At 51.7% G+C, this 12,608-nt stretch overlaps 2 protein-coding genes across 2 annotated transcripts in view; one reads left to right on the top strand and one right to left on the bottom strand.

The window, feature by feature from the left end:
• LOC134006927 (solute carrier family 45 member 4) overlaps positions 1 to 6,000 on the top strand; it is a 7,090-nt gene extending 1,090 nt beyond the window's left edge. Inside the window, 7 exon segments of the mRNA XM_062446040.1 lie at positions 526 to 705; positions 882 to 1,128; positions 1,183 to 1,993; positions 2,211 to 2,310; positions 2,641 to 2,852; positions 3,019 to 3,040; positions 3,043 to 6,000. Of these exon segments, the coding sequence (XP_062302024.1) occupies positions 526 to 705; positions 882 to 1,128; positions 1,183 to 1,993; positions 2,211 to 2,310; positions 2,641 to 2,852; positions 3,019 to 3,040; positions 3,043 to 3,401 (1,931 nt within the window). The 3' untranslated portion in view covers positions 3,402 to 6,000.
• Positions 6,001 to 8,355: 2,355 nt separating this feature from the next.
• On the bottom strand, positions 8,356 to 9,786 carry LOC134006668 (G-protein coupled receptor 20). The gene has a single exon (XM_062445612.1). The coding sequence runs from the start codon at positions 9,745 to 9,747 to the stop codon at positions 8,596 to 8,598; it is 1,152 nt and encodes a 383-aa protein (XP_062301596.1). The 5' UTR covers positions 9,748 to 9,786; the 3' UTR covers positions 8,356 to 8,595.
• Positions 9,787 to 12,608: the final 2,822 nt, after the last annotated feature.

Raw genomic sequence — 12,608 nt, 5'->3', positions numbered from 1 at the left:
AAAGAGCAGTTGGGAAGGGGAGAAAGAGGTGGGGTGGACAGAGAGAGAGGGAGGGGAGAGGAGAGGGGGAAGGAGAGGGAAAGAGAGAGGGTTGAGTGGGGTGGGAGAGGAAAGGATTTTATGTGTCAGAGTTTCTCAGCTGGCTGGCCTAGTTCGTTAGGTCTAACTAAAACAGCTACAGGGTAAAATTGCGTGTGTGTGTGTGTGGAGAACCAGTTCAGACGAAAGTCAAAGCTCAGACAATGCCTAAGGTTACTCGCCATGCAAAGCATTGTGGGACATAGGCATTGACCTCGGCCATGTAGTGGTTGCGTGTGTGTGTGTACTCTTGCGTGTGTGCTTGCATGTGTCCCAGAAGGGTGAGTCACTAATCAGGTATTGATCAGGGTCTATTGACTCCCAACAATCAATATCTGTACTGCTGTTCTCTGAGAGAGTGTGTGTGTGCATGTGTGTGTGTGTGTGTGTCCACTGCTAAATTACATCATTGCTCTAACCTGGACTGTCTCTCCCACAATGCACCAGGGCTGGCCATTGGAGACGTGCCAAACAACCAGCCAATCGGCATCGTTTTAACAGTTCTGGGTGTGGTGGTGCTGGACTTCTGTGCCGACGCCACGGAGGGACCAATCAGAGCCTACCTTCTAGACGTGGCCGACACAGAGGAACAGGACATGGCGCTGAACATCCACGCCTTCTCCTCTGGTACACACACACACACACCTACATATACACCTTCATACACACACAAACAAAAACAAACGCACTCACAGTCACATACATTTACTTCAGCAACATCAACATTGTGAATCCATTACAACCCATTATGCACCTGGCTGCAAACTTTCCAACTGACTTTGTGCACGTGTGTGTGTGTCCAGGTCTGGGTGGAGCAGTGGGTTATGCACTGGGCGGTCTGGACTGGACGCACACCTTCCTAGGCTCCGCCTTCAAATCCCAGGAACAAATCCTCTTCTTCTTCGCCGCCATCCTGTTCTCCGTCTCCGTGGCGTTGCACCTGGTGAGCATCGAGGAGCAGCAGTACAGCCCCCAGAACGACCGATTGGACGAGGAATCCGCCGAGCCCGCCCACCCCTCCCTGGAAGCCAATGGGCTGCTGGCAGGCCCCTCCCCCCGGCAGAGTGTCGACGAGGACCCCTACGATCCCCTGGGGCGCTTCACGGTGGACAAGGACGACCGCGGCTCGGAGCGCAACCTCGCCATGGACTTCCTGGACGTGGAGCTGGTCCGTAGCCGGAGCGACTCCGTGCTGGAGCAGCAGGAGCTGTTCCTGCACCACATCGAGCCGTCCATCTTCTCCGAGCGCCTGTCGTCCTATCACGGCTCGCCGCCGCGCCGCCGAAGCAGCGCCGGCAGCGAGGACTACCTACGCTCCAAGGTGTCGCGCCTGTCGGCCTTCCTGCAGGAGCTGGAGCGCGACGGCGAGGAGACGCTGCTCAACAACCAGCTCAACGAGACGCTGGCGCCGCACGGGCGCACCGTCGCCAACGGCAACGCCGCCGCCGCCGGCGCGCGCCTCAAGGCCTCCCGCGCCACCGCCGCCCACAACAACAACGCCGCCGCCTCCGCCTCCACGCGCCGCCGCCACACCTTCTACCGCCAGCCCTCCTGCACGTTCTCCTACTACGGCCGCGTGGGCGCTCACCGCTACCGCTACCGCCGCGCCAACGCCGCCCTGCTCATCAAGTCGTCGCGGAGCATGAACGACCTGTACGAGGTGCCGGCTCGCCAGCGCCGGAAGCAGCAGCGGGCGCGGCACCCGAGCGGCAACACGGTGTCGAGCGGGGACACGGAGAGCGAGGAGGAGGACGTGGAGACCACGGTGAAGCTGCTGTGGATGTCCATGCTGAAGATGCCCCCAGAGCTGTGGAGGCTGTGCGTGTGCCACCTGCTCACGTGGTTCGCCGTCATCGCCGAGGCCGTGTTCTACACCGACTTCATGGGGCAGGTCATCTACCATGGGGACCCCACGGTAGGGGAGACGCGCTCTGAACACACACACCCACCCAAGCTCTGAACACACACACGCACCCAAGCTCTGAACACACCCACGCACGCTCTGAACACACCCACCCACGCACGCTCTGAACACACCCACGCACGCTCTGAACACACGCGAACGGGGTTTATGTTACAAACATAAATCTAAACCATAATAACCATGTCACCCCCTCCCCCCCACCCCCCAGGCTCCTGCTAACTCCACAGACCTGCAGAACTACAACATAGGCGTCCAGATGGGCTGCTGGGGACTGGTCATCTACGCTATGACTGCTGCTGCCTGCTCTGGTACACACACACACGCAGCTATAGACACACACCTACCCACTCACACACAGGTACACGCTCTGGTACACACACGTACACCTACACACTCACACATACCTACACACCCAGCTACAAACACACGTACACTCACACAGCTACAAACACATCTACCCACACACGTCCAGGTTAAATAATTGATGTACTAACATTCATTCAAAAAAAAGAGAAGGTCTACGCACACATCCACACAGTAGCTATTATTAAAGCTAACCAGCTAACTGGGAACTGTACGTATGTGACTTTGGATGAAAGCATGTGCTGTAAATGAAACCTCCCCTTCTCTTCCTACAGCCGTGCTCCAGAAGTACCTGGACAACTTTGACCTTAGCATAAAGATCATCTACATACTGGGCACGCTCGGCTTCTCCATAGGAACCGCCGTCATGGCGATGTTCCCTAACGTGTACGTCGCCATGGTGATGATCAGCAGCATGGGCATCATCTCCATGTCTAACTCCTACTGCCCCTACGCCCTGCTGGGCCAGTACCACGAGATCAAGGAGGTGAGCACACACACGCACACACACGCACACACACGCACACACACGCACACACACGCACACACAAAAATCGAACTCCTACTGCCCCTATGCCTTGCTGGGCCAATACCACGAGACCAAGGAAGATGCTGCGCACACCCTAACCTCCTCCTCTCCTCTCCTCACCCAGTACATCCACCACAGCCCAGGTAACTCCGGCGGGGCTTCGGTATCGACTGTGCCATCCTGTCCTGCCAGGTGTACATCTCCCAGATCCTGGTGGCGTCTGCACTGGGCGCCATGGTGGAGGCCGTGGGCAGCGTGCGCGTCATCCCCATGGTGGCCTCCGGGGGCTCTTTCCTGGGGTTCCTCACTTCCTGCTTCCTGGTCATCTACCCCGGGCAGGGCGGTGAGGGGGAGGCATCCAAGGCGGAGCAAAAGGCTCTGACCGCGCCCCTTGGCAACGGGGGTTCCGGTAACGGCGTGACGGAGAAGCCGAGCGTTCTGAAGCTCACGAAGAAGGGCGTGGCTAAAACCACCACTTGCCGGCTGGAGTGTGAGTCCACGCTCTGATTGGACGCGACGATGAGGCCGGATGGATCTGCTGTTGATTAGCAAGGCAACGGCCAGACATGTTCCCACAACAATGGGGATAACTGACCTCCAGCTACCACAAGACAATGCATAATGGGAGTTATAGTTCTCTCAGAGTCTTGAAAGGGCCAGGATTTCGATCTTTTTTAAACCGTATCTGGTTTGCAAAATTTGTGTCCTTGGACCTTCAATAACCCAGGGTCAGTTTGTACATCTAGGTCAGTTTGTCAACTTGGGTCAGTTATCAACCTGGGTTAGTCGTTAACCCAGGTGAGTTTATCCTAGGTCAGTTTTAACCCTGGAGTTTATCCTGGGCCACTTTAAACTTGGGTTAGTTGTTAACCCAGGTGAATTAATCCTGGGTCCATTTTAATTTAGGAGTTTATCCTGGGCCAGTTTTAACCTGGGTTAGATTGGGTCTCAGGATGAAAGCTGTCTCTCTCTCAGGGCCACCAGGGGGCGCCAGAGGGCCGCTTGCCTGGACAGGACACTTCAGGGGCGAACACACTCTACACACACTCCTATATCAACATACTCTCACACACTCCTATGCACACACACGCGCATACTCTCACAAGCGCACATACACACACGCATGCACATAAACACACCTGCGCTTACTTTTCTGACTTCCAAACCTGGGTCAAGATAAAGGAATACACAGTCAAATATATAAATAGATTATTTTTTACTTCTAAAAAGTTACAATCATTTGAAAATATTGAAAAATTCAGCTCTTCCTTTTGAACGATGATGTTTAGTTTAGTATTTAGTGAGAGTCTTCTCTATGTCGACTTAAATGTTTCGGCAGGAAACATTGTAATCACCAAAAGTATAATTTATATATGGTTGTTCCTTTGCGGACTGACATACACTTGTCCATTGCTCCTGTAGCTATAAGCCTACAGAGTTGATGGGTTTTGCTATATTGCGTAGTACAGATAGGATGTAAACACAGAACCGGCGAAAAGTATTGGTGTAAAGTTTACATCATACAAGTATATGGGGCATGTGTACAGTTTACACTGTAAACGATACGGTGCATGTGTAAAGTTTACTTTGTAAAACAGATAGTATATGTGTAAAGTCTACACAGTAACGTATACACGGCGGGTGTAAAGTTGACACTGTAAAGTATACCAGGTGTTTGGAGAGGGCATTACTACTGGTGCAGACACTTTATCTTGATGTTACAACAATAATCTCAATGCTGCAGAGGAGAGGAGGATAGCTAACCAAACGAAGGGGGGAGATGGAGGAAGCCTGACATGGACTTTAATGCTTCTCCTTTCTTTTCTTGTGTTGTCTTTAAAAAATGTTATCCTCTTATGTTGCTGCACAATGCGAGTTCATGGTGATGAGGATGCCAATGAAGATTAGAACGTTAAGGTTGGAGATGACTGTCGGTCATACCGATTGCCTGATTTTCAAGCGGAGGGGAGGGAAGAAGGGAGAGGGGGAAGTATAGGAGGGCCAGGAAGGTGAGGTGTTGTGTGTGTGTGTGTGTGTGTGTGTGTGTGTGTGTGTGTGTGGGGGGGGGGGGGGGGGGCATCCACACACCGCCCTCCCACATACCCACAGCACTTAGGCAGAACTTGAAGCTGTGCAGGAATACATGGTTTTATTTTCCACCCACATAGAATGTCTATTCTATTTTTCTAACTGAATGAGAGTGTGATTAATATGTAGAAAGATCATTTCACAGGTTGTCAGTTTACATACTATACACCTGTTGCATTGTCTAAATAGCTATGTGCTGGGTTAGCTTAGCCTAGCCTAGCTGTGTGCCTAGGTTAGCCTAGCTGTGTGCCTAGGTTAGCCTAGCTGTGTGCCTAGGTTAGCCTAGCCTAGCCCACCATATGTCTGGGTTAGCCAACGCTAGCTGAATGCTAGGTCATCCTAACCTAGCTGTGTGCCTGGGTTAGTCTAAGGGTGGAGTGTTTGCTGGGTAAGGGGTTGCAGCCAGCCAGTCTGTTACATTAAATATATGTTGACAGACATCCCAACCTGCAGAGACTCCTGCAGGTGGCTCCCCCCCCCCCCCCCGGGACGCAATCCGGACGCATGATGTACCCCATCAACCTGCACGTAACCCCCCCCCCCCCCCCGACGCAATCAGGACGCGCGATATGCACCTATCTCTACCAGAAATTACCATTAGACAGTCTCTCGCTCGCTCGAAATATAAAATCCCTGATTTCCGTGAGATTGTAGAGCATTTACGGGCGAGCCGCTATTGAAATGCGGGAGACTCCCGGACCTTCCTGGAGACTTGGGATGTCTGTGTTGAGGAGGGTGCTTTTACTTGTTGACCTGCAGTGCCAGGCCAGGGTCTAGTTATGACTGCTTATGGGTGGTTAGAGCTGGTCAAAGCTGTTGTCACTATTGTTGTTCCAGCTGTGTGGGTCTATGCCATGAGAGAGATTTGAGTGTGTGTTAAACTTTAAACAATAATCTGAGATCTTTCCAGAACATCTGAAGGAGTCTAACCAAACTACAAAGTGAGTGCAAAATGAAAGATTGTTGTCAAATCAAGACGCTGCAATAATTATACTGTTCTGCCTCAGTTGGGGGTGGGGGGCGTGTAAGGGGGGATTAGGGCAGGGCTTATGGCTCAGCTATGGGGGGTGGGGGATTGGGGGCGGGAGGTTGGGGGGTTGAGGGTGGGAGTGGGTGGTGTTGAGGGTGGGAAGGCTTTTCCAAAGCATGGCTGGATATGTGAGTATCCATGTTTCTGAAAACCATGTACTTGTAGCTCAAGCAAAAGCAGTGGTTTGGTTTGAGTCAAGAACCAGGCCTTGAATACTTGAAGTGTGACTTGAAGTGTTTCTCAAGATGCGAAGAAGCATCTGGGTGGTTTGTCCCAAAACTCTTGTCGTCGACTTCGGAATGTTGAGCCAGAGTGGCCTCCGCTCGGCATGCTGGGAAATGCAGTTCCTTTGATTCCATCAGGTGACCAAGTTAAGTGGTGAATGTAAAGCTGTTGTTGTTGTTGTTGTTGTTTGAAGAGGAGGTCTGAGGTGGCACAGAACTTGCACATACAAAGTTGAAAGCAGAATCATCTTGAAAACATAAAAGAAAAATCGAAACTGTGGATATTTATTTTTTTGGAGCTCTTTCTCGTTAAAAAGATACTTTCGCTTTATTTAAAGAATATGTAGATACAAAGAGATATATTTACAGGAAGCACGAAAGAGAGAGGGTGTTACTGTGGGACAGGACTGGAATGTGTGTGTGTGCGGGCACGTGTGTGTATGTGTGCACGCGTTCGGGCACGTGTTGCAATTTCACCTCATTATTTACCTGTTCTTTCCTCTCCAAAATCACCTGGTCGAGATCTCCAAGCTATAAGTCAAACTGCTTAATACTACTAAAGATTCTCATAACATAGATTATTCACGTGTTCTCTGTTTCCCTTTGATTTCAAACATGATCATCCTTGTTCTTTGTTACCAGTCACGGATCAGGTGTCACAGACGCAACTTTAAAAGAGAGGGAGGGCCGAGACATTTGCAGTGCATCATATGCCTTGTCATTGAAAAAAAAAGTTGTAAATATTTATTTTTGTTTCTTTATCGCTGCTATAAAAAAGCTGATTATTTTCATTAGTAAATGTTTTTTTCTATAAGGACTGTGTGTGTGTGTGTATATATATATATATACATATACATATACATACATATATTGTGAATATATGCTTGAGCTTTCCTATCTAGAACCATGAAAGTACAGAATGCACTTTTAAACTCTACTTAACCAAAATGCTGTCTCTGTTTCCTTTCTTGTTTTTGCTAACTTGTGTTGTAGGTGTGTGGGCTATAATGACAGGGTTAAACTTCAGAAGAAGATCGCTTTGACCTTGACTTTTACCCCGTCAAGCTGTGTGGAAAGCCTGGATCTCACCTTACGACAGATCTCTGCATCAAACATTTAAACTGACCTGATTTCACTAGAGAAAGAGAGAAGGAGAGATGGAGGGATTGAGAGATAGACAAACAGAAAGACAGAGATCCCATCGAGTCAAATTGGTGTCGTACTCCCCCTGGTGGCCATGAGTGTGTAGTACCAGACAGACGGTCCTAAATCGTCACACCAAGATGGAAACCAGAAACAACCCACATTTAGTTGAATGTGTTAACTACGAAACAATACTTAACATATTATGAAATGTATTCTCATGAAAAAGGTGAACATTGTTTCAGCATTTAAATGGCTGACATTTCTGCTGCCTCAGTCAGGCAAACAGCTGCTGCCTTAAGACCTCAGCCTACATGGTACCTGCACTTATCCGGTGAGCAACCAAGGCACCCACATATGGCACCTTTTAACGTGAATCATCTGTACAGACCCAAACAGAACATGTCTAAAACAGAACATGACAAAAAGATGAACATGCCTACAACAGAACATGAAACAAACATGGTTAAAGCAACATGACTAAAACAGAACATGACTAACCCTAATGCTAAAAACTGGGCATGGTAAAACAGAGTGCTTCCCTCCATCCAGACATCCTCACCCAAACACATTAGTTAACGTCCATTAGTGCACTTGTGTGTGTGTGTGTGGTCAATAATAGACTGGACCATGCTGGCTAGGCCACAGGGGTGTGTGTGGTCTGTGTGTGCATGTGTGTATATGTCTACTTTGAAAGAACACTTAAACATCTATGGTAAAACTAGTGACCCAATGATGTCATTGTATAGAGAGCTACCTAATGGTTTAGTGTTGAATACAGAATATCAAGTTCAGTGTTAGAGAGACTAAAAACAGCAAGAATTGTCAAGACAGCATGCTCTCGGTACACCCATAGAGTGAGTGTGTGTGTGTGTGTGAAGTGTGTGTGGAGTGTGTGCGTGTGTGTATGGAGTGCACGCAAAACATCTCATCTGCCTTCTAGTCTACTGTCTCATTTTCACACAGACTGGTCCATGTTAGTCAGGATGTGGGGGTGTCGGGTTTATAAATGGACTGGTCTATGTTAGTCATGGTGTGGGGGTGTTGGGTCTATAAATGGACTGGTCCATGTTAGTCAGGGTGTGGAGGTGTCGGGTCTATAAATGGACTGGTCCATTAAAGACATGGTGTGGGGGTGTCAGGTCTATAAATGGACTGATCCATGTTAGTCAGGGTGTGGTGGTGTCGGGTTTGTAAATGGACTGGTCCATGTTAGTCAGGGTGTGGTGGTGTCGGGTTTGTAAATGGACTGGTCCATGTTAGCCAGGGTGTGGGGGTGTGGTCGGTAAATGGGCTGGTCCATTTTAGAAAGGGGGGTGAGAGTGACAACACTCTGAACGATAGCTACAGCTTTCTCCGACTCCCTAAAGCTCCTTTCCTCCTCCCCCCCCCCTCCTCCTCTCGCTTCCTCGCTGGCCTCCCCCCTCCCCCGCCCGCACACGCGGTGCACGGCTACCCGGAAGCGGTCCGTGACAAAGCAGTAGACCACCGGGTCCAGGCAGCTGTTCAGGCTGCTCAGGGTCACCGTCGCGTGATAGGCCAGCACCTGCCCAGGTCCCTCCCCCACCACCCGGAAGTAGACCAGCGTCTGGCGTACGTGGAAGGGGCCGAAACACACGGTGAACACCACCAGAACCACCACCAGGAGCCTCACCGCCCGGCCCCGCCTCCCCCGGCCCTGCACCATCCCCCGGGGGTGGCTGAGCAGGACCCAGGCTGCGCGGAGCGTGCACCCCAGCATCACCACCAGGGGGAGCAGGAACTCCAGCACGGCCAGGGAGAAGAGCGCAGGGACGGACCAGGAAGTGGGCCCCAGCGCGGGGCTCTGGAGGGAGTACGTCACCACCACGGCCAGCGCCCACACCCCGCCGCTCACCGCCCGGGCCACGGCGGGGCTCCGCCATCGCCGCGACGACCGCATCGGCATGGCGACGGCCAGGTACCGGTCCACGCAGATGCTGGTGAGGAAGAGGATGCTGCAGTACATGTTGACGAAGTAGCTGAAGGAGTGGAGATAGGAGCAGAGCCAGCAGGAGCCCTCGCTGTGGTAGAGCGCCACACGCGCCGGGAGCGACAGCGCCACCAGCAGGTCGGCCACCGCCAGGTTGATGGTGTACACCACAGGGGCGGAGCTTGGGGGCGGGTGGCGGCAGAACACCAGGAGCGCCAGGCTGTTGAGGGCCACGCCTGCCACGAACATGAGGGAGTTTAGGACCATGAGAGACACCCACAGGGAGTGGAAGTCCCTGTACAGGGCTTGGTCCAGGTGGGCGAGTCTGTGCAGGTCTGGTGCCCAATGTAGGTCTGGGGGGGTAGTGTTGCTGCTAGAGATGGAGGAGGGGGGGGTTGAGGTGGAGGAGGCGTCCATGATGAAGAAACGCTGATGGATGTCGTCTTGTGTTTCTTCAGCTCCTGAAACAGGGTAAAATGTGTTACTGCTAGGAAAGATGTGGAACAAATGGGGTAGGGGGAGGAAGGGCGAAGGGTCTTAGTGGAGTGTGAAGAGTAAGAGGTTGAAGTAAGGGTGCTATACAAGGTTATACAAATACTCAATACATTTGGATTACGTGTGATTTGATACACGCACACAAAGTCATCTTCCGTCATGTAAACATTTACAGCTTTCTAAACCAGGAATGAAGCCTGACAATGATGACTGGAAACAAGTAACAAAACAGCGCTACTAATGGACGCCACAGTGATGAGTGGTCAACAGCGGTCAGCGCTTCACACCAAACACTGTTACAAGCCTCCGGCTGCTACCACATGCCACTATCACAACTTTAAAATCCCCCCACCCTCCCCCCCCGCCTCACATACACACACACACAAAGCTGGTTCAAAGTCGGTTCTGAGTCAATTTTATTTCATTCTAAATTCTTACAGCCCCTTAGTAATGGTTCGACTTTGTACCGTTAGTATAGTTAGACTTGTACACCACTATTCTAGATGTATGATCCCTATATGTTGAATGTATTCACCTTCCTGCCTTACTCAATTCCTTGTCTGTGCAAACTTTCATGGCGATTAAAACCCCTTTCTGATTCTGATTCTGTTTACAAGCCCGTCATCTGGTGATGGAATCATCAGGGATGGAATTATCCACTTCCGCACCCACACACACAACAGCATCAATCCTTCTTAGGGGGTATTAAATAAATATATATATAAAGTGAGGCGTCATGATTGTCCAGCCTCTCTCCCCGCTAGGTTGAAGACCTCAGGAAGACAGACAGAGGCACGACTCTAAATGGAATCAAATTGAGGACCAGGGGGAGAAGACTACAACTCCCATCAGCAACCCTGTCTACTCACCTGATCACCTGATCAACAGGTCAATGACACACCTGATACTAATCATCTATTCCAACAGGATAGTCAGTAGCCTGCTATAAAAACAACAGCCTTTCCCATCACCAAACAAAACCAGTTGTTGTTGTGGTCTTTAAACTAACAAATAGAAACTTTTACCAGCTGGCCAAAATGATACGAGCCATTTAAAAGATGGTTTGAGGTTTGGAGTCAGAGAGACGATGACATCATCTCTGCATGAACACTGTGACCCCTGTTCACCTGAGAAAACCGTTTTCTGAAGATCAAAACCGTGGTCATCAACAATACTTGATCAAAACATGATCAATACTTCAATACTTCTCTCTCAACTCACCAGTCTGGTTGGTGTTGGAGATCTGTAGAGGGTGCGACAGGTCACAGGAGATCAGGAGATCTGTAGAGGGTGCGACAGGTCACAGGAGATCAGGAGATCTGTAGAGGGTGCGACAGGTCACAGGAGATCAGGAGATCTGTAGAGGGTGCGACAGGTCACAGGAGATCAGGAGATCTGTAGAGGGTGCGACAGGTCACAGGAGATCAGGAGATCGCTTTCTTCTGTGTATCTCTTGGGATGTAGAAAACTTAGACGTTCCTTTCATTCCGGCAGCACTCTACACAGCCCCTCCCCTCCTCATCACCTCTCTTTTCTTCCTCACAGGCTCTCCTCCCCTCTTCTCTCCTCAGCAGAAGTCTGGGGACTTTCTCTCTCTCTCTCTCTCTCTCTCTCTCTCTCTCTCTCTCTCTCTCTCTCTCTCTCTCTCTCTCTCTCTCTCTCTCTCTCTCTCTCTCTCTCTCTCACTCTCTCTCTCTTGACTTTGTCTCTGTCCGTGCCTCCTCGCCTCTCTAAATCTCTTCAGTGTCTCGCTCTCTCACAGCGGGGGAGGATATATAGAGGCCTGTGTGTGTGTCAGGGGGTATATGGATGTGTGTAAGGGGGATATGAGGGTGTGTGTGTGGGGTTGGGGGAGCTCAGGGGAAGTTAAACATATGTCACCGTGACACTCACCAGTCTTTCTGTCCACAAAGTGGCTCCAACGTGTGTGTCTGTGAGTCCATCTCTCCATGTGTATGTCTGTGACAGTTACCAGGGCACTATGCCTGCCGCCCCCGACTGTCCTCCTCATCTGACCCCCCCTCCCCCCCACTGTCCTTCTCATCTGACCCCCCCTCCCCCCGACTGTCCTCCTCATCTGACCCCCCCTCCCCCCGACTGTCCTCCTCATCTGACCCCCCCTCCCCCCCACTGTCCTTCTCATCTGACCCCCCCTCCCCCCGACTGTCCTCCTCATCTGACCCCCCCTCCCCCCGACTGTCCTTCTCATCTGACCCCCCCTCCCCCCGACTGTCCTCCTCATCTGACCCCCCCTCCCCCCGACTGTCCTCCTCATCTGACCCCCCCTCCCCCCGACTGTCCTTCTCATCTGACCCCCCCTCCCCCCGACTGTCCTCCTCATCTGACCCCCCCTCCCCCCGACTGTCCTTCTCATCTGACCCCCCCTCCCCCAACCCTCCTCCTCATCTGACCCCCCCTCCCCCCGACTGTCCTCCTCATCCGACCCCCCCTCCCCCAACCCTCCTCCTCATCTGACCCCCCCTCCCCCCGACTGTCCTCCTCATCCGACCCCCCCTCCCCCAACCCTCCTCCTCATCTGACCCCCCCTCCCCCCAACCCTCCTCCTCATCTGACCCCCCCTCCCAACAACTGTCCTCCTCATCCGACCCCCCCTCCCACCAACCCTCCTCCTCATCTGCCCCCCCCCCCCCCCCCCGGGCTCAGACACTTCCTGACAGAGAGCTCCTAGAAACGTCCCTCCATCTCTGACGCTGCGGAGGAGAGTGCTGCTGACACACTGTTTGGATTAGGAGGAGGATGGGAGAAAGAGGAGGGGAGAGAGA

Source organism: Osmerus eperlanus, chromosome 20 (genome assembly GCF_963692335.1).
Source record: "Osmerus eperlanus chromosome 20, fOsmEpe2.1, whole genome shotgun sequence".
NCBI classification, from domain to species: Eukaryota; Metazoa; Chordata; class Actinopteri; order Osmeriformes; family Osmeridae; genus Osmerus; species Osmerus eperlanus.
This window is presented reverse-complemented; position numbering and strand designations above follow the sequence as displayed.